At 36.6% G+C, this 27,497-nt stretch overlaps 2 protein-coding genes across 2 annotated transcripts in view; one reads left to right on the top strand and one right to left on the bottom strand.

Moving 5' to 3' along the window:
* Positions 1 to 7,578: 7,578 nt before the first annotated feature.
* On the bottom strand, positions 7,579 to 10,654 carry LOC100888241 (cysteine-rich DPF motif domain-containing protein 1). Its single transcript, XM_003729284.3, has 4 exons — positions 10,388 to 10,654; positions 9,622 to 9,730; positions 9,065 to 9,148; positions 7,579 to 8,092 (listed from the first exon to the last, which is right to left on the bottom strand). Exons 1-4 carry the CDS (start codon positions 10,495 to 10,497, stop codon positions 8,066 to 8,068), a joined length of 330 nt encoding a protein of 109 aa, XP_003729332.1. The 5' UTR covers positions 10,498 to 10,654; the 3' UTR covers positions 7,579 to 8,065.
* Positions 10,655 to 10,971: 317 nt separating this feature from the next.
* LOC755314 (Fanconi anemia group D2 protein) overlaps positions 10,972 to 27,497 on the top strand; it is a 29,350-nt gene continuing 12,824 nt past the window's right edge. The window contains exons 1-22 of the mRNA XM_030972218.1: positions 10,972 to 11,138; positions 12,713 to 12,799; positions 13,118 to 13,252; positions 14,028 to 14,095; positions 15,016 to 15,068; positions 15,658 to 15,705; positions 16,441 to 16,501; positions 16,924 to 16,982; positions 17,286 to 17,370; positions 17,854 to 17,978; positions 18,531 to 18,618; positions 19,063 to 19,167; positions 20,102 to 20,193; positions 20,759 to 20,864; positions 21,450 to 21,626; positions 22,372 to 22,506; positions 23,292 to 23,423; positions 23,861 to 23,968; positions 24,660 to 24,769; positions 25,269 to 25,449; positions 26,293 to 26,369; positions 26,932 to 27,075. Of these exons, the coding sequence (XP_030828078.1) occupies positions 12,715 to 12,799; positions 13,118 to 13,252; positions 14,028 to 14,095; positions 15,016 to 15,068; positions 15,658 to 15,705; positions 16,441 to 16,501; positions 16,924 to 16,982; positions 17,286 to 17,370; positions 17,854 to 17,978; positions 18,531 to 18,618; positions 19,063 to 19,167; positions 20,102 to 20,193; positions 20,759 to 20,864; positions 21,450 to 21,626; positions 22,372 to 22,506; positions 23,292 to 23,423; positions 23,861 to 23,968; positions 24,660 to 24,769; positions 25,269 to 25,449; positions 26,293 to 26,369; positions 26,932 to 27,075 (2,174 nt within the window). The 5' untranslated portion in view covers positions 10,972 to 11,138; positions 12,713 to 12,714. The remainder of the gene's footprint in view (positions 11,139 to 12,712; positions 12,800 to 13,117; positions 13,253 to 14,027; positions 14,096 to 15,015; positions 15,069 to 15,657; positions 15,706 to 16,440; positions 16,502 to 16,923; positions 16,983 to 17,285; positions 17,371 to 17,853; positions 17,979 to 18,530; positions 18,619 to 19,062; positions 19,168 to 20,101; positions 20,194 to 20,758; positions 20,865 to 21,449; positions 21,627 to 22,371; positions 22,507 to 23,291; positions 23,424 to 23,860; positions 23,969 to 24,659; positions 24,770 to 25,268; positions 25,450 to 26,292; positions 26,370 to 26,931; positions 27,076 to 27,497) is intronic.

Raw genomic sequence — 27,497 nt, 5'->3', positions numbered from 1 at the left:
ACACATAACATCCATTAAATTACCAGACTACAACAATTATGATGACTTTGCCGAAAATCAACATTTCAAGCTAGACTGAATTGATTTCATTTTTTCCCGAATGTTAGGCTTCCTGCGAGTAATTTCAATTTGTAAAGAAATTTCGTCTTGCACCCAGAAAAATAATGATCGCGTGCTCAATCTTAAAAAAACGAGGCACAATAAATCTGGAACGAGCGGGATTTGAGCTACTGCTCAGCTTGCCTCGCAGCGACTCTACCACCAGGCCATCACGGTCCATGACAAAGTCATAAAGACAAATACATCTTCTCTCCTGATTTATTCTCACTTATTGATATTCATCAGTCCGCCGTATGGTTTCCTGGGAGTTATTTCGATTTGTAAAGAAAAATATTTATAATTTCTTCTTATTCTTGGAATATGCTGTTTGATGGAATATGTCACATATTTATAGTTATATTTCCATTCTAGATTGAAAATAGGTTCTTCATAGCAATGGGGAAAAAAGAAAGAAAAAAAGGGGAAACATTTTTTTTTGTGGTGCTAAAGTAAGCAACAAAAAGACCCCCAAAAAAAAAAAAAATATCTGACGACGTAATTTTCCAATTTCCGGGGCCAAAAAAAAAAGAAATTGCTCATCTGACCGTGACTGAATATCTTAAAACCCCGGAGCTCCTGGGGACTCCGCCCCCTGGACCCCACACAAATTAGTGACCTACCAGTGCCATAAATAAGTTATCAAAGTATGCTCATCTGACCGTATTTAAATGCCTAAAACCCCTTGACTTCTGGTGGCTCTGCCCCCTGGACCCTACCTAGGGCCGTAAGGGAGACGGCTGGATTCTTATCTGACGATAATTTAATGCTTAAAACCCCTGAGCTTCTGGAGTCTCGGCCCCCTGGACCTCACGCCAATTAGTGTCCTGCCAGTGTCACAAATAAGGTATCATTATGCTCAAATGACGTAATTAAATGCCTAAAGCCCTGAGCTTCCGGGGCTCTGCCCCCTGAACCCAACCAATGGCCCTAATGCGGGCCCCTGGATGCTCATCTGATAGTAATCTATTGCCTAACACCCTTGAGCCTCCGAGGGTTCCACCCCCTGGACCCCACGCCAATTCGTGACCTGCCAGTGTCACAAATAAGGTATCATTATTCTAAAATGACGTAATTAAATGCCTAAAGCCCTGAGCTTCCGGGGCTCTGCCCCCTGAACCCAACCAATGGCCCTAATGCGGGCCCCTGGATGCTCATCTGACAGTTATCTATTGCCTAACACCCTTGAGCCTCCGAGGGTTCCCCCCTGGACCCCACGCCAATTCGTGACCTGCCAGTGTCACAAATGAGGTCATCTGACCGTAATTTATTGCCCAAAACCCCTGAGCTTTGGGAGGCTCCGCCCCTGGACCCCACGTCAATTCGTGACCTGCCAGTGTCACAAATAAGGTATCATAAATATGCTCATCTGACTGTAATTTATTGCCCAAAATTCCTGAGGTTCCGGGGGCTCCGCCCCCTGGACCTCACGCCAATTCGTGACCTGCCAGTGTCACAAATAAGGTATCCAAATATGATCGTCTGACAGTAATTAAATGCCTATACCCCCTAAGCTTCTGGGGGCTCCACCCCTTGACCCCCGCCGAGAAACGTTCAGCGGGGCCTGCATGTAAGAGTGGGGTGATGGGGATTTTTTTTTGTCTACCCCCCAAAAAAAACGTTTTTGCCACTGCCGGTGTCACCATTACGTACCAATATTTGGCTCGCAAAATTTCAAATTTGCCCCCCCCCCTAAGAAATCCTGGATCCGCGCCTGCTTCTTAGCATTGACTTTTTAATCCTTGAATAATTGATATGATTAGTTAAGACGTAGTGTATTTTACAATCTGATGTAATTAACGTTGTTGAATTATATTTAATTATGTTAAATTATTTTCGTTCAATGTACTTACCTTGTTAGGCGCCTTGAGCATCTCTTGGGGTGGATAATTTTATGTGCGCATTATAAATGTTGTTATTATTATTATAATTATTATTATTATACAGTGTAATATGATATGAAATGACATGATATCATTATAGAACAAGACGATAATTTATGATATGAAAACATGACATGGAATGATATGTTATGATAATAGTTATGATACGATATATGAGATACATGATATGGTATGATATGATTTTGATATGGCGGCATATGACACGTGGCAGAGAGAGAGATATAATAAGAGTGATAGATGAGATGAGATGAGAGGACGGAGGCAGAGAGAGAGAGAGAGAGGAGGAGGGGGCGGGAGTGATGGTAGAGCGGGAAAGAGTGGGAAAATGTTGAAGCTTTCAGAAAACCAGACTTCCAAGTAGAGACTCTTTAATAATTAATCAGACAAATCTCCCGTTAAAGTACCAACCCTCCATTCTCGAGATTCTTAATGGAACCCTCTTGAAAGTTTTCAAGTGTTTGCGTCCCGGCGTTAAAGACCGCATATTTTCTGAATTACTTAAGTTGTAGTTAGTAACTGATATTATTATTACTTATACCGCACTTTTTCCATAAGGCCCAAAGCGCTTATAGTGAATGAAAATCAAAATTACATAAATATACATATAATAAGAAAAACAACAACAAACTTCCAAAAAAAGATGTGTTTTTAAGGCCTTTCTGAAGGTAATAACTGATGGAGACTGCCTAATCCTAAGTGGTAGATCATTTCAGTATTTTGAAGCAGTAAATGTCATATTACCGGCTAATGTGCGGGTAACTGAATATGTGAGACGGAGAGGATCACTGGCTGACCTCAATGCCCTGGCAGGTGTATATATATTCAAACAGTGGTATCTAAATATTGTGGATCTTGATTATTGAGTATTTTGAATACAAACAAGAGTAATTAAAAAAGTATTCTTTGTTTTAAAAGAAGCCAGTGTAAAGATCTCCAGAGTGGCTGAGATGGATGGTCCCTAGAAACCTGGATACCAGGAGTTTTTACAGAATAAACTGCCATCGGCAACAATTGAGAACCGACACACAAGTCTACATTTTAGTTTTCAATTCAATGATAATATTTTTTCTACCTCAGGTCTATGGTATACATTCTTCGTCAATTATCATGCTCATTATCATATTTCATCATTTCAAATCCGAAGGACATTTATTTTATAGATCGCATTCAGTATTTTTAGAGAGTGTGAAATCATCTTTCGAGAAAATGAAATGTCTAGAAATAATTGATTCGCGCATTGATCTTAATTTTTTCGAAATATCGTGAATCACCTATAGCACAATCAAATCCTAATAGCGCTAATGACATTGATTTTTTTGTTAAAGTCTTTGCGATCATGAATTCATGATACTATTGAAAACACGTCTGCTTGGCAAATGAACTTTAGGAGTCCGAGAGCCACACATCAATGGTCACCAAAAAAATATATAACTATATGATATAACTATACTAAACATTTAAAATTAACAACAACAAACAATGCCGCAACTACGTAGTGAAGGACTTCCTTCACATAGCGATGGAATGACAAGGATTTTGCTGCTGTATAAATTGTCTCCATCCCCGTTTTGTTATGGCAATGTTCTCTGTTGACAAATTTGATTCCTAAGCAAGTAAGCGCTCGCTACCGATTACAACGAAATCCATATTTAATCCAACATCCCAATATAATTTTTTTGTATAAATAGCTAATCCAAATTGTTTAAAGCAATATGTTGGCGAATCTCTCTATATTAGTTATTATATCGAAATATCGAAATATAATGTATACTTTGTGATAAAACGATGATCTTTCTTTTCCCGTCACAAAATCCAAAATGATGTATTTATTTATTTATTTCTAATCTTTTGACAGGGTAGCCCATTCACCAATAAGTAGTGGTCTTCCATGGGGCCCTGAATAAACATGAACATATTTACATCATAACGTTCATACCGAACAGTTAAAAAATAATACTCGTTTGCAAAATAAACATAATATATTATTAACCTAGTTCAACAGTAATGTAAATAGGAAAATATTGATTAAGTCACAATTATTCCGTGAATAAGTCATGTTAATATTACAGAACATGCACGTAGTACGGCAGCTCAGAGCTGGTATTAATGATTGATTTTTACCATTCAACCAAAACCTAGAACACATCAAACACTTAGGTAGGGACAAATTTAATTACTTTGGGGAAAAAATCAATGCCCAATCTAAAACCTTTTGGATATTTAATCTATATCAAGGGGAGGTACCATGACAGCAGAATATCGATTTAAGGCAATTGTACTGGTTCCTGAGGTTGGTTCTTGGGGTTTAAGGTTTGTGTTTGGTCCGCGGTCAACACTTACTACATTTCTAACTCTACTATAAGACAATATAATCTAACACTTAACCTAAACCTTACATGAAACCTAATCCCAACTTTATCTCCAACCCTTTTGGTCTGAATTCTAAAAACCCCAACCCTAATAAAATCACGTCACTCTTTAAAGAAGAACTTATAGACATTCATTGTTCAGCCCGATCTTGAACAAAAGCTTGAACCCATCATTGGGTTTAAAAATTTAGCAATATTCGACTTCATCTTTGACGAAATAAAGCAGGGAGCCAAAATAGGAGGCACGTGTGATGGATCAGTGACATTTAGTATGATCCGGGAAAAAAAAATCCTATCAAAATTATGGAGGCTGCAGCCTCCGTCGTCTTCTTTATACGGAAGCTTATAAGTGCCAACCAGATGACGAGATGACGAGATAAGAAGACAAGAAGACAAGTTTAATGACGAGAAGTCATCTTGTCTTCTTGCCCCAAACAAGTCGACTTGCCGAGTTTCAACAACTCATCATCTTGTCTTCTTATCCCAAAGAAGTCGAGTTGCCGAGTTTCAACAACTCGTCATTTTATCTTCTTATCCCAAACAAGTCGACTTTCTGAGTTCCAATAACTCGTCATCTCGTCATTTTGCTTTGTCCTCTCATCTCATCTGGTTGGCACTAATAAGCTTCCGTATCTTTATATCACAGTGAGCAAATCTTACCCTTTTCATGTCTTCTAACTGATCCCAAAGAGTTCTGTTTCGAGGGCTCGCCCTGGGCGCCGCCGAAGTGCGGACGGTCGACATCGCAGGACTGGCCGTCGTCGCCTTCCTGAACGCCACGGAGAACCACCCGGCATCCTCCTTGTGAAGACCTGCTTTTGGATGTATATTGTTGTATGTTGCAGTGTGTGTGGCAGTGTGGCTGCAATATGGCAATGTCGTAGCATTAGACGATGTGGTAGATGTTGCTACACACCGATCTGAGAGCGACGCGGTTGCCTCTGTTGCGACCGTTGTGTCATCCTCAACGAAGGTAGTTGATATTGTAGATTTGGTTTTTGCATCTGCGGTAGATGTTGCCTTACACAGATCTATGTGAGATGCAGTTGTGTCAGTTGTCACTGATGTTGGGATGTTGCTACTTGCCAACAATGTTACTGTTTCCCACAATGTTGCGATCACGAAGTCATATGCGGTGAAACTCATCGCTTCGCCAGCAGCGCTTACGTTTTCTCCCAAAGTCTTGGATATTGAAGAGAACACATCACTAGAATTCCCTTTGAATTCACTTGGATCTTTGCCACTCGAATACTTCAGGCTAAAAAGGAGCAAGGCAAATATACTTCTAGCAAATTTCATTTTGTAATCGTTAAAATGGTAGATACTGATACCAGATGGATCATTTCAAAATAGATGCAGCTACTAAGTACTTGATGAACTAGCAGCCGTTTTGAAAGCGAGTCTTGAATTTATTTAGAGACCGCGATTGAAAGACGTACTTCTATTGGATAGTCATTTTTTTCCTTCAATCTACAATACTTAAGCCCTTAAGAAATTTTGGCGGTACTTCATCCACCCAAGTTCCTCCGACGAGATCAAACTAACGTGGGTGGGGAGAGCCTGGATGCAGGATACAATGATAACAAAATCAATTAGAATGTTTCGAGTGAATAATTTACTCATTAATTAAACAAAACTACCAACACGCGTATCGAGATGTTTTTCCTTATCTTGACGCTTAGTTGGAAATCCCCCCCCCCCCAACCGATCTCCCACTTACTTCAACATCTCTTTTCATATATCCCTCTTCCTCCCTCATTAGTCAACAATAATTATCTCCGAGTCTCTCCCCTCCCCCCCCCCCCCGCCCCTCTCTTTCATCTTTACTGTCTCCTCGAGCTCGCTTTCCCGATTTTAGGACAATTACTCCTGGACAATCGACCCCGGCCAATTATCAACGGGACCATTACCCCCGGGAAAACAAATTAAAAATCAAGGTAATATAAGGGTAGATGAGTTATTGAACAGGGGGTAATTCTTCTGGGGGCGGGGTAATTGACCTAGGGCAAATTTTCAGAGGTGGGGGTAGTTGTCCTCGGGGGTGGGGGGGGGGGTGGTTGCCCTTGGGGGTAGTTTTCAGGGGCATAATTTTCAGGGGGTGATTGTCCTTGGGGGTAGTTTTCCGGGGGGGAGGGGGGATAGTCTTTTGGGGGAAATTTTCTGGAGGGCGATTGTCCAGGGGGTAATTGTTCTGATACGCTTTTTCCCTCATCTCCTAAACTACATACCCATTTACGTGTTTGTTTTGTCTAAAAATGTGTTTATATCTCGTTCTATCTCTCACAGAGTTTCCAAGCTAGAAACTTTTGACTCGACTGATAAACCCTAAGAACTAAACAAGGTGTAAATAGTCAAATTTGATTGAAAGCCAAAAATTCAACATCTCACAACCTACAGTTTTGCGTCAACAACCCATTTTTCATCTTTCTGCCTCACTATTCAACATCTCTAAGTTTTCAGTCTCTCGCCAGCTCTTTTAAAGCCTCTCTTATCCCATTCTCTGTCACTCTTCACTTTGTGGCGCCACACCACTAATTGCTATTTACATAATTGTATCCTCTTCACGAGTGCTTTCATTCTCTTCCCTCTTACTCATCAAAATACCTGTCACCATGCAGAGTTTTGATGGATAATGATGACATGTTTCTCTGGTTAATAATTGAAAAATGGGAGATATATTTCAGTAGAAATAACTATTTATTTATACTGTATAACAGAATCAGTGGCGGATCCAGGGGGGGGGGGGCCCGGGGGGCCCGGGCCCCCCCCCCCTTGAGAAAAAAATCATGTAAAATCACGTGATTTTTACCTTTTTTGGGGGTTGGGCCCCCCCCCTGGCGCTCAAGGGGGGGGGGGGGTGCAAATTGAAATTTTTTTGAGGATCAAAAAAAAAAAAAAAGTGCTCACTACCCCCCCCCCCCTCCCCCCCCCTCCCCCCCCCCCCCCCCCACTGAGCGACTTTTCGGTCGGCACGATTTTCAAATTTTCGGGAGCAAAGAAAAAAAAAGTTGGGCCCCCTCCCCTAAGAAATCCTGGATCCGCGCCTGAACAGAATAAGTACACATAAACATAGAAAACAAATAATAACTGTACTTTCAAGACTTCCTAGACTACAAAAGTAGTCCCTTCAATCTGTTCTATCCTTATTCATTAATTTTCCTTTTAATGACCTACTTTTTAACCAAAAAAATATCTTTTCTGCTTGCAAGATATATATATATATATATACCTGTGATGATAATTGATTTCAATCATTAAGTATGTCGTTATGCAATGTTTATCATAATTCAATTCAATTCAATTCAATGTGGAAATGCAAACCCTGCCAGATATCAGTTAGACACCTGGGTGAAGATACACAACTATACATAAAATGCCTCTTCTAAATGCACATACACCAGGTTGTGATTTGAACCCTCAGCCTTTTGAAAGTTCAGTGATCACTACTAAAACCATGGTGCTCCTAAATGCTCTTAAATGTAGATGATCCATCTATTTCTATGATACCGGCTTTCTTTGTGGTTTGCTGATACCAGCACTCTTCATATCTTATTTCCTATTCTCCTGGATCAGGCCTCCCTGTCCTCATACCATGCATGTATGAAGGATATTCATGAATGCCACATGTGTAACATGGTACCATCGTTTGCACTGTATGCACTTCAGGTTGTATCTCCTAGATCAGGATAAATCACGTCAGCCTTTGTCTTTCTTGTTTAATTCCTATTGAATGAATAGAGACAGAGAAAGAGACAGAAAGAAGGAGAGAGAGAGAGAGAGAGAGAGAGAGAAAACAAGAGAAAACAATAGTAATAATGTACATGTATTTTTTATATTAACAATTGACAGACAGGAATGAATAAAAAGACATAGAAATAAATGATAATACAATAAAAACAAAATGTTGATATATGCAAATCTGCACAGCTTATATTGTAAATTATGTTTTAGACATACTCACAACTAAAAAAAATAAATGTACCATTTACTATCACAGTAAATAAAGAAGAATTAGCTATATGCCTATGAGTGCAAGTAGACATGCAATCTTCCTTTTCAGTTATAATGGTTGGGGGGGGGGGGGGAGGGGTAATTAAAGGAAAGAATAGAGCTACATTGCAATTAGAAACATAAATTTCAAGAGTGGTGAAGAAACACAAGTTATTAGCTCTGTAAAGTTACATAGGGCTCTCATAAAAATGATAAAGTACATACAAATTGCTGTGGGAAAATCAAACTTTTACAACTCTGAATCCACAAAGAAATCCTGTATGAGGAAAGGTATTCTTACACCGTTTAAAGGTAAAGACCAGTAATGGTCATGCGATTGCATTGTGAAAGAAACGTTGTGGAATCGATCAGAAAAGGTTGATCATCTAGCATCTAGCATCTGCAAGGTTCTGGAATCATCAAAATGATAAGAAATTTGGCCCATTCTTCGTAAAGTTACAAGCACTATACACAGAAAGATGTATATGGGACTACCCTATCTCTCTCACCAGACCATGAGAGAAATAAATTTACCAAATATATGAATTAGTAGGCGGTTTCCCGGCAAATTTTTTATCATCATGTATTAGTCAAAACATATTCTTTCACATGATTGGTAATGAGAGCTTCCATTTCATTTTTTGAAATTGAGGCGTTGCCAATACTGGTCTTTACCTTTAACAAAATATGAAGTTTCTGTCATACCTGCTGTACTTCTTTGGGAAATTCCTCCAAGTTTTCCATGACACAGTCAATGCAGAATCGCCTGGTGTAGAATATACTGCAATCCTAGTAAATCCAATGAAAGGGGGGGGGGGGTATAACAATAATAATAATAATAATAACAATAACTAAAACTGACATAAAATGTAACATCAAATAAGTTGTAAGTTTTAAATTTTTAATCTATATAGAATTATCTAATATTTAGTTACTTAATATAGACCTATCAGTATCACATAAAGAAAATAGAAGGAAAAAAGAGGATTATTAACAACATGTATTAGCATCTTTTTTTTAATCACATGTAGAAATGTATTGTTCTTATTCTCCATTTTCTTAAATAACCTAGATTCATTAATATTGTTTTGTATTATTTCAATGTTGTATGTCATTTATGTATGCTCCCATGCAATATAAGTATCAAATTGAAGAAGAAAAAATTAATAAAATACCAAGATATCTACATGTATACAGAATCACCATGCAACAATTAAGTCAAAGCATTACTCATTTCCCTACACTGCAACTGTTTCACTTACTTTACCAACACAAACAGGTTTGTTACATTCAGAACAGTGCCCACCGAGAGTCAGATGCCTGTTTTCTGGTGTAAATGGATCTTTCATTACATACGCCTCTTCAAGCAACCTTTTGGAAACAATATGAGAAATATATGTTTTTAGGCGTTAATAGGTCTTTCATATTACAACATTGCCTCATTGAGTAACATATTAGAAAAAAACAGCAGGAAATTTAAGAAATATACATTTCGTGTACTTGTACTTTTTCTTCTCCATTGCGCCTCAAACACATTAGCCATGTGGAGTTGGTGCATTATAAATACTCTATATGTATCATTATCATTATTAAAAATGTATATAGACTCTATAAACGATAAAAGAAATGTACAGGAAACTCAAGTTTTTTTGATAATTGGGTTTTCATTACATGCTTTTTTAAGCAACCTATTGCAGTTATAACAATATAATAAATGAATGTTAAAAAAGGATTATCTTTTTTCCTTGAGTTAATGGTTCTTTAATTGATACATTATATGGTTCTTCAAGTTCAAGCAATTTAAAGGAAACAAAGTCAATAGAATTAGTCTGGAAAAAATTTAAATTCAAATTCAAAATCAAACATTATGATTGATTTCAATTTTTTTTGTAAGACATCAAAGTTATAGTGTAACATAGATGATATATGAAAACAACATGACACGGGCGACTAAAACCAAAAAATTGCAAAATCTGTAGTGAAGGACTGTAACTGTAAGAGGAAATGAGAATGTCATGAGTAACTTACACAATGGATTTCAGAAATCCGGGCCTCTTTCCGAAATAATCGTAGGGGCTTGAAAACTGGCATGATGAGCACTCAAATGATCGACGTTTGCCTTCCTTCTCTGCATCCATCCTAAGTCTGAGTAAGGGTCCAATGTATATTGTTTGCACATTAGTAGATGATACTATTAAATAAGTCTACATCATATCAATACATGCAAAATAGTAGGCCTACATGTATGTCCCTGCGCACCGTATATAATACTGGTAACAGACTATACTGGTAATGGTATTAGCAAGCTTCAATGCAAGACGGTCAAATGAAAACAAAAAAAATAAGCGACAAATTACTGCATACAAAGCTTGTATAATGATCATTTTGAGGTGTCAGTCTAGCTCTGCGTTCATCTCCGTATTGTAAATATTAGTGTTTAAAATTTTGAATGATGTTTCGATAGCATCATATAATTTAAGTAATACAAAAATTAATGAGCACATATTTGGTGGTTTAATTAATTTCTGCCCCATAAAAAATCTAAAAAGTAGAACAAAATACAGCAAATTGGCACAAGTTACTACCAAATATTATATCGACTCTTTCTTCAATCAATCTCCCGCGCTAGCAGACGCGGGTTTTTCAAGTGGTCTCGAAACTAGAGATCGTCGACGTGATTCGCATTTTACAAATAATTCAACAAGATTGATATTGAAGCTCCTCGTGAAGATATTTTAGCTGCATTTCTTGTCAAGCTGCATAGTCAACTTATATCCAGGTATTCTATATAGACCCATTTGATTTGATTTGATAATGCATGAGCGTGAATTAGATCAAGCGCGCCAGCGCAGCTCAGCTTAGCGAGTAGCTTTACGCCGCTTCTAGCTCACGGTAAGCCGAGGCGCTCCGTAAGGTTAGGTCTCAGGTACGGGTTGATCCCTGGCTGGAGCGCGAGCGTATTAAAGCCGAGATCAATGACATGAAGGGCAAATGAAACGATGGCCATTAATGCTTGAATTAGCTGTTTCTTGATTTGTCAATATGTTTGATTGATTTAGATTGATGTTCTAGTCTCCTCGTTCAATAATGCTAGCTTTGTCAACTTTTTAGTTGAACTTTTAAGGCAGTTTAACTTAACTTGCTAGACTTCAGAAAAGTTCAGCCTTCAAGCTTCATTAGCCTTAACTAACTTATTGAAAACACTTAGCCATTGGAAGCGTGTAGATGATATTGATTATTGATATGATTATGAAATATTATTTTGATATCATGTAGGAGTAGGGATCCTAGCCTTAATTGGTACCAGGCTTCTTTTGTTAAACTTGAAGAATGATTAAAATAAAACCTAACATTTATTCATAATCGCCCCTTCCCATTCCGCAACAGACGACCCTTGCACACTGGCTTTGAAGTTCACTTGTGCCTTAGCTCTTCTCTTCTTCTTCAAGATAATCTGCCTCCTTCAATACTGAAGATTCTTGCAGATGCCGTATACTCGGCCTGATTGGGGTGTGCAGGTGGACCATTACACCGGGGTTTCCCCCTACTCTTATACGACTAGTGCAATGGGTTCTTAACGTGCAAGGGTGGTGACTCTCCTGTACACGGGGCCTCCATTTAACATCCTATCCAAGGGACGGAGTGTTTTCCACTTGACATAACCTGCGTCTATGAACAAGGGAAGGGGCACGTTAACACACAACGCAGACTTCTGTCATCGGCCTGGGTGGGAGTTGAACCCGGGATCTTTGGTTTGACAGGCAGACGCTTTACCGACTGATCCAACTCGCCTCCTCTTGGCCTCTTCTTTCTTCACACACATGTACAATTACAAATGCAATCAAAGCTCTTTCAAATCGGTTAAGAATTTAACCCAATATGTGAACATTTTCAGGCACAGAGCTCACTTGACTTAATTAAGCAAACTCTCTGTGCATGTGCCTGTTTGCACTAAAAAAGATGTGATCGATTGACCAGTTTGCCAATTTGAGATTCACATAAATTTTGTTGACCCATGTTAGTATCTTTCCCACCTTTCTTTGTTAAAACTTTCTTAATTATTTAGGTCTAGTCTATAGTTGTCCATTTTCCCCCTTAAACTTCACCAACATGTTTATTTGATTTAAGTCTTTGGAATTAAACAACTCCAGTTGTTTTAAACTGGTTTGATTGCCCGTTATGCTTTTTTAGAATCAAGATCTAGACAAAATGTTCAAATTGCAATGGATTTGTTTTCTTTAAAAAAAAAAAATCTGATATGGCTTCTTATAGTTCTACATTGGCACATAAATGCCATTTATTTATGAGTTTGACTTAATATTTTGAGGTGTTCTTTCTCAAAACATTTTTCAGATATGGGTAAGCCCCGAGGGAAACCAAAGCGACAGAGGGAATCATTACCCGATGAAGACACTGCATCAGCTGCAGGTGCTGGGAAAGGTAAGAATCAAAGTACAACTTCAAGTCCTTCCAAACTGGGTTCAAAGTTCATGTTGTCAAGATTGAAAGTTATTTAACAAAACTGATCCTTATCGATTTTCAGAATTACTTTATATCCTTTTTTTTTGCTTTTTCTTCCCTAGGTGAAAAAAGTGCATCTCTTAAGTTTAATAAGGCCATTGGTTCTTAACTTCTAAACTGCCTTAAACTTTAATACAAATAATAATAACAAATAATAATAACAATAATGAAATCACTTTACATCTTATATCATTGTCCTTATTTTTATTGAATTTGTTTTTGTTTTGATTTTTACAGCTAAAAAGCCAAGAACAAGTTCTGACAAGACAAAGTCTACCACTGCAGCTCATGTTGTTGATAAATCAACATTTGGAAAGATGGTGACAGATGCTGGCTTTTGTCTTATTGCTGGAGACCATCCAAATCAGCTCAGTAAGTAAAACACACCCCAGGCTACTCTATGTGTGGGCCCTTACTCCTTAGTTTGCAGGGCTCATCACTAACTGACAGTTTAGGCAGCCATTAGTTCATAGTATTACTGTATTATTGATGTATTCAAGGTTATTTGCATGCACGCATTATTGCATTCACACATGTATCTCTTGAACTGAATATTTATCAAATGAATAGTCATGTGATATGTCTAAAAATAAAGTTAAAGGTAATACAAAGTTTTGGGAAATTTTGAAAATTGGGTGGATAGTGATTCTTTACAATTTTGATATATTTGGATACCCCTGTAGATGTATTATTATAAACACTAGACAATTTAGCTCCTAAAACACTTCTGCTTTCGAGAAAAATTGAATATAAAAATTTACCGGTGCTCCCGGTAAATTTTGATAAATTTCAAATAGGGCCTACGGCCGTACAATGGTAGCTACGACCATCTAAATGTCAGAATATGTAGTTGTGATATATAATTTCCAAACGGGAATAGCTAATCAGTTGATTTTAGTCAAGAAACATTGTTGTATAGCTTAATTAATATCTTGACCTTGAGAGGGAGCTATACAACATAAAGATTTATTATTTACAATTTCATAACTTTAGACTTGATTTCAACTGCGACAACGATCAATAAATATTGTAGGATCGCATATGCTTCCAATTTATTCATTTGAACCGAATTCATGACCCCATACCAAAACTTCGTATTACCTTTAATAATATGTCTCATGTCTATATTTTTGTTCATAAAATGCAGATGTAGATCAAGTAATGTTCCAGAAAAAGCTGAGAAAAGCAGTCAAGTCCGCAATGAATTTAGGAGAGGTATGTTATCAATTTCATAATGGAAGGGCATTGTGTAGTTTGTTTGCCGTTTTGGACTTTATTATGCATTTTGGAGTATGTGACTGATAATGTAAATGACCTTTAAAATACTTGTTTCCCTCTTGATTAAATATTATTTATGAGGAGCACATGGAGATTATATATATATCATGATGTTAAATCAGTGTCTTGCTTTCGTAGAACTCTTATATCACAAATGTTAATAGAATAGTTGTTTATAACTTAGAACCAAGGCTCTTGCCTTTTTGTAAATATTATGTTATATAATTCTTCATCTTTTATTTAGTGTAAAATACCAAAGCTTTGTATATAAGCACAGAACATATTTAGCCTAGATGTAGAATAGTTTGTAGCTTAAGTATGTATTCAATAGTTATTCATATTTATTCATTACATTCTCATTTATTGCTGTGATACTTTTTGTGTGTTAGTGGTACTAAACACGATTAGCATTAAATGCTATTTTCTGGTCCCATTTATCCTTTCAATGTTAATTAATCATTCACATTTGATTGTTATATTAATGTACTTTTTGTTTTGGATAATAAACTTCAAACTCAACTCAACTCAACTCAAATACGAATAGTACAATGAAGGTGTACTGCTCATTTAGTGTTAAATCATGATATAATGTAGCATTAATGTTTTCAACATGATACTTATTCATAGAAAAATTGTCTGCTGTGATTCGATTTTTGGATATTACTCAATATCACACAAAATGATTATTAAATCATTGACAGAATGAATTTAGGAGTTAGTCATGATACCGCGTGACCATACATTTCTAAAAGATGAACTTGTGGATATGACCCAGAGACAGAGACAGAGATCTATTCGATTGTGATGGTAGGCTAAGATTGTGAAATTCCTTTGCCTCTTTTTTTCTTCTTCAATAGACTGTTGAAGAATTTATATCAGGCCTTCAAAATCACATAGAGGATCCAGTCAGGTAAGTTATTGATGGATTTTAAGTGTACCAATCACAAAAAAAAGGATTTTGCTCTGTTTATTAGGGGTACTGCATTGCAGATAATGCAATTTTAAATACACTCTCTATTGACTCAGTGGGGAATTGTGAGTAAACTACTTGACACAACTGTATGCATTCGCGTGGAATAGTTCTCGCCCGCATGGAACACAAGCAAGACTTTGGTTCTGTGTGCTGGGTGTTATGTTATCCTTTATTTTCTTCAAACTCCTGATTCCTCTGCCCATAAAATGCTGGGTAACTTTTTTAGGTTTACTTTATTCCAGCTATCCACAAATTATATATCTTTTGGTGATTGGGATGCTACAAGGAAATGATATAGTTGAATGGGGGGGGGGGGGGGAGGGGCAGGTACAAGTAACATTTGCAGGTGATGATGATATTTATTTAAATAAAAGTAGGCCAAAATATTTGGCCTCTTCTGAGTGTGCGACTACAAGGCTAGCCAACAATTATGTAACTGACTTTTCAAGAGTCAAGTATACATTGATTCAAGTAGATATTGATTCAGTCTTTGAAAGTTGGATTGTTGTGACATTTTCCACCTCAGATTCAAATACAGTCTGCTGCTGACCACTTCCTCTGCTGAATGTGAGAGGTAAGAGAAATAACTATTATTGAATTATAGATTTCAATGATTTTACCAGACTAGTATGAAACCAATGCACTATTATTTCATGAGATTATTCTTTTTTTTTCCTTCTTTTTTAACTGAAAAACAAAAATTGATAAACTGTAAAACGAATAGTGATAGTTGGCTTTTCCTGTATGATGTTGTATTTGATTTGGGTGTAGTAAATTGTATTCATTTGGAAACGGAATGTATGACTCATGTTTTTTTGAGTATATGCTAAATGTAACAAATTCAAACCTGCCTTCACGACCACCTGTATAGAAAGACCATAAGTCTATAAAGACGACATTGTTCATTTCCCTTGAAATGGTTTCTCATTGAAACATAGAAGAAACCTGAACATGTAGACCACCTGCCAATTTTTCTTGCCTCCCTTGAATGGTCGTTATATACAGGTTTTAATGTACTTACAGTACTATATAAGAAACCATCTGATTTTTAAAATGTAGCAAATTTCTTTTATGCCATAAACCTTGGCCGTGCTGCACTTGCCTGTCATAAGTCTAAGTTTGCTGACATCATATTGAAATGGATTGTTGAAGAAATTATTGTGCATTTTGGTTAAAAGTTTTTGCACATTTTACATAATTTGATGAGAAGGCTAATGAATGGTAGGATAAACACTATCAAACAAGTCACATGATAAGTCACATGATTATAGTCACCTGATTTTATCTGTCTAATTTTTATATTGTTCAGTGCCAGAGGAGGAAATCAGGATAGTCTCATCAGATTGATTCTTGGAATTGATGAACTGCAGGTCAGTACGGTTATCACTTTTTTCTTTAATAATAATAATAATAATAATTTCTACCGATTCTAATTATTGTGAATTGAGAACTTTGTAAAGCATTGGCAATTCCTTCATGCTTTGGAGAAGAAATAACATGTTTTTTTTAGTGTGGTGCAAAATAGGATTTTCAATTTTCAGAAAGGAGGAGGGGGAGTGAAGAGAATATACAAATCAAAATACAAGTAGAAGAAAACAAAGAAGAGTAGAGAGTGCAATTGGCTTGAAAGGAGAGAGAATTATATAAATATATTGTGTAAATGAAAAAGAAAAATATTGACAAAAAGTCAATTTCACTTGCAAAGAGGACAAGTACCATTTTATGCTCATGTCTCTACTTTGCATATTCCATTTCATAAGTGTTTTCTTGTCCTAATTTATTGTTCTTACAGCCAGCTCTTGTCAACACGTTGCTTGAGAAGCTGCCTGAATTCATGGGGAAGAAGAGTAAGTTTACAATGATGATGAAAATGATGGTGGTCATGACGATGATAATGATATAGTTATGTGAGGAAGAAGAGCATTTATTTATCTTTATCTTTCTTTAATCTGTTATTTTGTTCACAAGATGTTTTAGTTGTCTTCTTCCATTATTTATGAAAAAAATTAAAATGAGATAACAAATATATGAATGAACCAAATTTTACTTAGCATATTGATAAGTTTGTACTGACATATAATTTACCATGTACGTAATCAGCATCTTAGTTGCTTACACCCCATTGCCGTTTTCCATAATTCTGCATTGCAGTAGCATGTTTGACTACAGTGAAGCAGTGGACCTACCTAAACTCATCCTCAACCAGTTTCATTGGATGGACAATGTCATCAATAGTAAGGTATGTTAATCCATCAGAGATGTGGTACCTCAAGGGTCTTTATTAGTACCTTTACTGTTTATTCAGCATACTTAAGAATTAAGCACATGCATAATTTGGGATAACAAAGATCAATGACTGCTTGTGTCTGAAAATGATATAGTGTCAATAATAGTTTGTAGGAGAAATTGACTTTTTCAAATTGGAAACCTATGTGCAAATGCAAAATTATTGAATTGTTTTGTATGGCAATACACATCAGATGAAAGTGAAATATCCAAATTTGCAAATTATTTATAAATACATCCACAAATTTAATAATGGCAATATTTTTTTTGGCAAGTATTCTATTGTGTGTGATATTTATGCATTAATTTTCTATTTTTTGCACAAGATATTTTTGTGGAAAGAATATCAGTCATGAAGCCTTATAAGGTAATATTGCCAATTAGAAGAGGAAAGTCATTGATAATGATGACCTTTCCAAAATTCAATAATCAATAGGAGATGACAGACAAGATGCTTGAGATGGTCGAGATCTCATCACCATCCGTCCAGAGAGAGATCATTGCCTGCATTCCTGAGGTGGTCAGTGATCAGGAGCATAGTGAGGTAGCTAACAGATTGAAGTAAGTACATTTGTATAGAATTGTGTATAATATGTATAAATATGCCTGGTATTGTGATGTTCAATTGTATCAAGGTTATTGTATTTGTAAGATGTTATTGTATTGGCTCAAAGCTGTTAAATGATACTCAAAAACTTGATATATAATCTTTTTTGCACATTATATCACACGCAAAAGATGAATCATACATTTGATATGTTCAATTGATTAATCTATTTCATTATTTATGATTATTTATGATTGAGGTTCCTCGTGGTTACCAGTATGTTCTGTTTGATAGTGGATTTAATCTCTCATCTAGAGATAGTGATGTGAATATCATTCATTTTAGAATCCCATATATTTTACTTTAACATACTTTATAGCTCAATTTTATTCAGGGAAACCTGCACAGGTAAATAATAGGAATAAAGAGATATAAATCATGTATTAGGCCATTCAGACTTTCCTTGTGAATATATATTTATTTATTTATCAAGATGTATATTTGACATTTAAATTGAATTGTTCTTTCCATTATATGACACAATATTGATATCACCTTTGTTACAGGAATATGCTAGAATGTAATTCCCAGCTGACTGTACCAATCATTGATGCCCTAGATAACCTGAACCTAACTCCAGAGCTACTCAGAGAGGTATTTACATACTTGCCTTTAATAAACATTGTTTGTCATTTAGCAGTCATTGATAATACAATGGATAACCATGTGTGATTGGATTGATAAGAACCTGATCCATTTATTAATATCAACAGATAGGTGATAGGGCTTTTTCAGTTGTTGCCCCTAAAACCTGGAACTTCTTGCCCCCTGAATTAAGAATCGTCATACTCTTGCAGCTTTCAAGAAGTTTCTGAAAACTCATCTTTTCTAATTTCTCTTAATATTCCTCTTTGTTTGTAATTAATGTAAGCTCTGAATGATTATGTTCTTTTTCTTTATTTGTTTGTAAGTATTTTCTTTTATAAGAGCTTTGTATCTTATGAAAAGGCACTCTATAAATAAATTATTATTATTATTATAGTTATTATTATTAACAAACAATTTATGAACTTTTAGGAATTTGTTTTGTGTATGTAGGTAAGGGGCTCAGCTCTAGAGAGCCTTGTATCTGCTGATCTAGACGACCTACCTGTTGTCATCAAGTTTATCCTTCAGTCTGTGTCTTCTAGCGACGCTCTGGAGGTGAGTGTGATAGCGTCCAATGTAGCTATTAATAATAGCTAAATAAATGATGCAAGAGCGGTTTTATGTATAGTATCCTGCTTAACACAATCTAACCCATTTATTTCTTTAAAAAAGATATGATGAAGTGGTCATTGACTAATCTTACTGATATCACAAAGAACCGGTCATGTCAAGATATTTTCTTTTCTTGATGAAAGAAAGGAGATACAATTTTTTTGTTTTTTCAAGTATGTCACATGTTGATGATTCGTCCAAAAGAGTCCAAATAACACACTGCTCATAAATAAACGTGAACAAACATTTTGGTCAAAAATCTTTTTCAAAGTGTTATCACCATGGCATGAACATAATCACAAATGAATAAAGGATGCTCTGTTCTTAGGACAAGGGATTATTCTTGATTTTTTATGTCAGCGACTTTGTCATGTTTTTCTTGATGTTTTACTCTGTTCATACTATCAGCACTTTGCCTCGTCATATATTTGTGGCCCTTTTCTTAAAACGGAGTGTGGCATACTCCTGTAAGTATAACTGAGCCATTTTCAAACACTTACCAAATTCCTACTTTCAAGCCTGGGTGCTATGACCGGAGTAATAATATATATATATCTGCAACGGGGGCTTTGAGAGGGCCATCGGTCCTGAAAAGCGCTATATAAGAACTAGCTATTATTATTATTATTCATACTTTTATATCCTATTAACTTACAACCCAAGCCCTCATTCTGCATGTATATCTTTGGTGAAAACATGCAATGAGCAAATGTCAGATCAACACTAAAAGCTGTACTATTTCTATTTGATCAAAAGTATGACCTTCTTTATTACCTTATTCAAACGTCTATTGGCATTTTCATTTTTGTTTCCTGTTGTCTTGGACAAATTTAAAGACAATTCTGACTGAATTACCTGATTTTTGTTCCTTATGTAGGTAATCAGTGAACTGAGAAGAAACTTAGATTTCCACACCTCTCTTCCACCGTCCTCTGCTTCCACACCCTATGCTAGAGCATCTACCGCAGGGTGAGTTTGACAGGTTTTATTAACATCATTTTAGGTTATTTTGGCAATTTAGTGAAAAATGTCACGTACCAATAATTCTTAATTATCAAATTGCATGTATGGGTTTAAAAATAGTACAATTTTATATTGATAAATCATTACATTCTGTCCAGATCTTTACTCTCTCAAAACTCTGGATATCTTGTTCTCCCTAAGCTCAGTTAAAGTGGGGGAAGAAAATCTTTGCTCATCACGGCCTTCACTGGGGGAATGCTCCCTCTCAAGAGATTTGATCAGTTGAAGTGTTTAAAAATAACCTTTAAAAGTATGTGTTTGATTTGGCATATAATCAATCGTTCTCTTTCATTTTCTTAAGTTCTATCTTACCCCCCTTTTTTTTAATAATGCAGATGATTTTATGTCATTTTTTTTTGTCACAAATGGACCTTGGACATTTGATTTGAAGTGGATTTAGCCCCTTACATATGTAAATGAATATAAACGATCAAAGATTTTCAGACTTCCTCTCCAGTTCAGCAGTATTTAATTTATTAACCTGATGTTTCTGTACATTTTATAATCACAGAAATGTCTCGGCCCATAAGAAGACCACTGACAGTGAGATGCTGATACTAGAAACCATCAAGTCAACCATGAGATTCAACAAAGTACTGGCAGATGGATGGCAGAAGGTTAGTGAAGCGGTTGCCATGGTAATGAATATAGATGATGGTCTTTTCATCATATTGGCATGAAGTCAAGGAGCAAGCACTTGTAGATGATTTAAACAAGATTAATTTGACTGTTGGGAGCCAGATAGGCATTGCTTCCTATCCTTTAACACTGAGCTGGTTACCAGCAGAACCTATGAAGGGCAGTAACTGAGGGTCCTGTTCTGGATGTACAGGGTAGAGAATGGCGGTGATGATTTTGCACTTGACATGTAGTGATGGTGGATTATACACTGTGTGATATTATTTAAATTGAATGTCTTTTTGTACACTATCTAGAGTTTTTTAAAGTGTTCTCAACAATGACTTTAATGATGATTGAAATAGTAATGATAACATTGCTGCCAACTTTTGTTATTTCTCTTTACTTCTATTTCAAAGCATACAAAATTGATTGTAATTCATAATTTTGCTGTGAGAGATACCTAATTTGGCGGTGGAAGGTTGGCATGTAAGGTGATAATGAGGTTATTGGTTACAAATCACCATCATGATGAGAATGATGTTGGACAGTGATTCATCATCATTTATTTCCCCCTACCCCAGGCCATTGAGAGCGTGTCCGATGCAGCAGGTCACAAGGTCCTGGATATCTTTGTGCTTCTCATCTCACATGCTGTAGCCAACCGCAAGAAACCTGTGGAGGCAGTCTTCAGACATAAGGTTCGCAAAGGCCACTTCACGGAAGAACTTCTGCAGGCGACCTTCACGTCTCACGCCAAGGTACCCACTGACTTTGAGTATTGTTTCATTGGCTGTCTGTACAATGTCTCCAGTGTGTAACACCCCTGGTGCTTGTTCATTGTCCGATTGTGACTTAACCTGCGTTCAGTGCATATTATGTAATGCACTGGTGAACATGAATATTTTGTGTACTTGCAACCTGTGAAAATTACTTTGTGTAGCTACCCATGGGATGCATCAAATCCATATCTCACCCGGTTCCGACCAGGGTTCACAAAATTGCTGCTGAAAAGCCCGCGTTCATTTGAACACTTTGATGTGCTAGGCAAGATCCAGAAGTTTTAGTTAGAGCAGGCGGGTAGCTTGCATGTTTGCTGGTTATACACTTTCAGTATGCAAGAAAGTTTCAGAAGTTATTGGAAAGATTGATCATGTAGTAAAATGATAACAAATGTAACTGTTATGTAATGCCTGTAAAAGTCCAGGCAACAGGATTGTCTCCTCACAAAGGCACCATAGGTTTCAAACAGTACCACATTTTGACTGAATCACAGAAAATAATGTTTCTTTTGGCCCCCTCTGATGATCAGGGATTACTAAGGATCCCTGCTCTGCATTGCAGACATGCTTCATAGATCACCAGAAATTCAAGTTTATAGTAATTCTGCACCTAAGTCTACCAAACAGCAATTATTAGTAGTACTCATTATTATCATGATTAATTATTATTATTATTATTATGAATATAATTGATTAGTGTTTCTATATTTGCATGGTGTTTCAGGTTATCAGAGATTACCTAGGATCCCTGCTGTGTATTGCAGAGAAGCTCCTGAGATCCCCTGAACCTCAAGTCAGTCAGTTTGGTTCCAAGGTCTATCAGACAGCCTTTGCAGCATTTGACGTCTATAGTAAACAGGTAAAAACAAGCACACCATATTTTCCCTTATATACACATCATTGAGGGACTAGTAAGATCTAAGAGGTCAATTAAGTAGTACTATTTCCTTTAGGGTGGTACCCCTCTGGACATAGTACTGCAGTTAGCCATATAGAGGCGATGTATATTTGTTATATATCCCTCATGTTAAAAAGTTAGTGTACTGCAGTTTCTGAAGAATACAACTCATATCTTAAGGAAAGGAAATGATTTGATCATTAACCATTGCATAAGTATTCCCGTCTCATGTTTTACCGTAAATGCAATGAACTGTCTGCTGAGCTTTACGGGAATGTTTGACAGTGTAATATCGTGCTAACCAAGTTGGCTTATTGTAAAAAGCTCCTCTTTGTGTCCTTTTAATCTCACCCACTTTCAAAATTCAATGAGTGTTATCTCTTGTACATACAAAGCATTGATATCTTTCTTTGATTGTTTACATTTGCCTGTCATACTATCCTAGGATAGATACATCTATGCAATCAACAGACATGATTATTAAGGATTGATGTAAAAAGATGACCTGTAAGTTTGGCTTGCCTGTTATTGAGTTGCTAATGCTCTTATCACACTCGTCAACTAGCAGCAGTTCATGGATTGACACAAATATGGCTAGCACAGGATTCTTTATAATGAACTTTGTCTTATGTATTTCAGGAGGTAGTTGGGGCATTAGTGACACACATCGGCAGTGGTTTATCGGTCGAGATGGACTCAGCATAGCACAGGATTCTTTATAATGAACTTTGTCTTTTGTATTTCAGGAGGTCGTAGGAGCATTGGTGACTCACATTGGCAGTGGTTTGTCGGCTGAGATGGACTCAGCACTGGACATTCTCTCTTCTCTAGCCTCATCCCATACCAAGGATCTTGCTCCCTTTGCTGTCTTCATTAAAGTAAGTCTTGACCTCATTCAAGGAGTTTCCTCCTACCAGATAGTCATTGAACTGTATGTGGTCAAGAAGAAACACATTCTTGAAAATGCCTTTAAAAATGTCTTTTGGCATGCAATGAGCTTCTGACAGATTTTGTTGAGCTTCTGACATTGACCAGCAGCTGTTGACACATAAGATAACATTCTGAGAGTTTAAAACAATGGATATTGAAAGGGCTATCCAACATCTGCAGCAAGTTGCTATGAAGGAAAGTAGACAAATCAGAGAAACAGATGAAGAACAATTTGGACAGAATGGGATAAACATTATGATAATGATCTTAACTTTCAAACATTCATTACTGTCTAATTACTGATTAAGATTCCACAACTGCTTCGATTTCTCCATGAAGTTGTGTCTATAATGTGTGATATTTATGGATCTGCTCCACTCCACAGGGTGTTCTTGATTACCTGGACAACTTGACCATGACCCAGGTCAAGAAGCTCTTCTCTGTGCTCGCTACCCTAGCCTACAGGGGTGGAAGCTCTGGCTCTACGCTCCAGGTAAGTTGCCTTCCTGCTCCTTCTTGCCAACTCAATCCATCTGTCTTCTGACTTTAAAATGCTCTTATATCTCAGTCCTTGTTCAGTATTGAATTTCAAGACAAATGTATATAATTTACAAAACAGTTACAATGGGAGTTTGATGAATACCTAGGGTTTCAGAATTTATTTCTTCAATTCTGTCAGAAATGATCAACTGATTATGATGTTTTTAGAAAACACAGTTTCTTCTCTCCCCTGTGTATCTGATACAGCCCTCTGTAAAATCCTATTCATCTCATGTTCACTATTCCCTCCCTCTCTCTCACTGATGGAAGAAAGGGTAATCATATGTCTCATGAGATATGTTGCATTCTTTTTTATACCTCCTATGTTTTACTTTATCCTAGGATTAATATATTTTTGCCCTTATTGAGATCCTGCGTAAATCCATTTTATAGAAGATCTCTTTCGAACAACCAATATCTCTATCCCGCATTAATATCCTATCTATTTGTGTATATTGATTTCAAATTAATGATATTGGATCATATTGTGCTTGACTTGACATGTGTATACATACTAGCAATGAAATAAAGAGAGAAAGAACTTGTTCAATTCATTACCAAAAGGACCGTGATTACAAATATATACCACAATCATAGCAGTGAAGTGAGTATTTGAGCCTAGTGTCTTTCTGTCTCTGCTTTAGGATGAGCTTCACATTGTCGTTCGTAAGAACCTCACAAGCAATAGTCCCAAGTACAAGCGAATGGGTGTGGTTGCAGCCTTGATGGTCATACAGAACATGGCAAGGAAAAGGTAACAATACAAACTTATATTCTCTTTCAATTTTAACCCGATTGTCTCTAACAACAATGAGCATACACATGTTATAATATTACATCATCATGTTGCTCTCTTGAACTCACTTAGTCTTTATCCGGTAAGGATTGAAATGGTAGATTGCCGTATTGACTAGAAGTCCACTGTTTGCTCCTTTAGTCAACCAAAGCTAGTAGTTACATGGAAGTACGTCAAGTTTATCTCATGTTCATCTCAAGTGAAAGCCATTTAAAACTTTTTATCCAGTTTTACTTCATCAAATATATTAAGTTTTATAATGCAGAAAGCAGGGTTGGGGTAAGGGTTGTAGGTTAGGTTTAGGGTTAGGATTAGGATAAGGGTTTGGTATAATGTTTAGTTTAGGGTTGAAGTTTGGAATACGGTTAGTGTAGGTAATTTAGTGTAGAGCATATATGTCGTACATTCTTTTTTGACCCAAAGAGTGGAATGACTTATTTATACTCTGTTTTATTAGGATGGACTCTGGGAGTGGCAAGCAGGCACTGGCATCCCTGTCCCAGGATGTCTTCAAGCAGATCTTAGGTCTCCTGGACCTGGTCAAGTCCAGCTGTGGTCAAGCCCCTGAGGCAGCTGCACTGTTCTTTGATGAGCTAGCAAACATTGTACAGAAGGGTGATCTGCATCCTAAGATACTGGTGAGTCAGTTGTTACAAGAAGGGTAGACTTTAATAATAATAATAATAAATTTATATAGCGCAGCTTTTATACAAAATATATTCAGCCTCGCTGGTTCAGAGCTCCTTTTTTACTAAATTCTACAAAATAGGATCTCTCAATTGAACAAATATGTTTTTAATTTTGATTTGAAGACATTGAGAGATGGAGTGCTTCGTATTTCTTTTGGCAAGCTATTCCATAGTTTGGGGGCAGCAATAGCAAAAGCACGGTCCCCGAGAGTTACTTTAGTTTTGCCAGATGGTCTTTATGTACAGGTTTCTGTAAGGCATTTATTACTAATGTACACTGAAAAAAACACATGCGATCTCCATATAGAGACGGTCTTTCTATGCAAGTGGTTGCTAAAGCAGTTCAGGTTGTATAAGCATATTTTTTTTACATGTATCTCTGATGCAATTTAAAGCATATTTTGATTTTGGCTCATTACCCCAGAACTGAAATATCATAATCAGCTTTAGGGAGGGTCACTTTGGTCAGTCTGAGGGCCACAAAGTAAAAATATATGTTGGAAGAAGAAGATGAATAAGGGAGAGAGACAGAGAGAGATAGAATCCATTTGGACTATCGATAGTTGTTGATGTATATTGTGGAGTGTTTTGTCCAAATTATGTACTTCACAACAAATTAAATTGGACAAATCATGTGCTAATATTGTATGAATGAACATGTGCTAGTATAATCATCACAAGGATTACTTTCGTATTCAATTTTGCAATATGGACACAGCTGTTTCCTTGGCCATTATGAAATGATCATACAAAGGTCTTGTCATAGTCTTTTTCTTCATCCTCTCTGGATAGGAAACAGTTGGTGAGAACATCCTAGATGATTTCCAGGCCGACTTTGTTGTCGACATTGTAGGTGATGCCAGCAATGAGTAAGTCAATTCTTTCATAAGACAGTTAAAAGGAAGGAGAGAGGAGATATGTCAAATAAAAAGGGGTAGCAAGAAGGATAAATAAAAGAAGGAAGTAAGGAGAAAGAAAGAAATAGAATCCGGGAAATGATTAAATATTTGGTCAACTTTGTTGTTATTTCATTATCTGAAAGAGGTTTAATCGATGTCAACAGGAATGATTGGATTGAGTAAAGAAGGGGGAAAAAGAGAGAGGAGGAAAATAAGAGGGGGTGGAAATACAGAAGACCTAACAGAGGGAACACATTGAGGAGGAAGAGTAAAACAGATTTGATGGAGATGGCTCTGGTTTATCGTACAAAATCTTTGTATGTATCAACTTGTATAATCTAAAACAGAGTTATGGCCCTGTATAGACAATATTTTGTTGTTAGTGAATGTGAAGAGTTACCATTTGGCAAGTATACTGCTTTAATTGTGTAAACATGGACATTTTTTATTGTCAGGCTAAATTAAAGTGTCAAGTGTAAATTTCCCATGCCTCTATGGTCACCATGGTTACTTTCTCCCATGGTTACTATAGGAACTATGGTTTGCCTATGGGTGAGATGTACAGCATGGAAGGGGAGGAGTCACAAGGGGGTGTGGCAATCAATCTCCTCCCCCTCATCTACAAGGCAGAGAAAGACAAACTCAAGACCGTTGCTAGGAACAAGAAGGCAGAAAGGTTGGTGAATGACTTGTGTATTTTTCATGCAGCCATATCATTATTCACTTTTTCCTCACAAATAGGTAGCCACAAGTTGTTACAAGTAGTAACACAATTGCAGTTGATTACAACAGCAACTTTCGGTCTCATTCGGGCCTTGAGAAAGTTGCATCATTTTCAATGAGAATTTCATTATAAAATCAAATTGTGCACTCTTTCTAGTATGATCCTTGCCTCTTCAATATGTGACAAGATTTTTGTTTCTTCACTCAGATGGTTCTTTGATACGCAATTGGTATAACTTGCAGGGGATTTAACTTCATTTATGCTTCTTATTTATATGATTATGGACTAAGTCTCAATGAATCATTCTGTCTATAATTGTATGTATGTTGCAAAGCAGTCAATATCTGTGAAATTTGCTATATACATGCCTGTAT

Source organism: Strongylocentrotus purpuratus, unplaced genomic scaffold (genome assembly GCF_000002235.5).
Source record: "Strongylocentrotus purpuratus isolate Spur 01 unplaced genomic scaffold, Spur_5.0 spur5_scaffold_6, whole genome shotgun sequence".
In the NCBI taxonomy this organism is placed as follows: domain Eukaryota; kingdom Metazoa; phylum Echinodermata; class Echinoidea; order Camarodonta; family Strongylocentrotidae; genus Strongylocentrotus; species Strongylocentrotus purpuratus.
The sequence above is the reverse complement of the archived record's forward strand: the minus strand, read 5'-3'. Positions and strand labels throughout refer to the sequence as shown.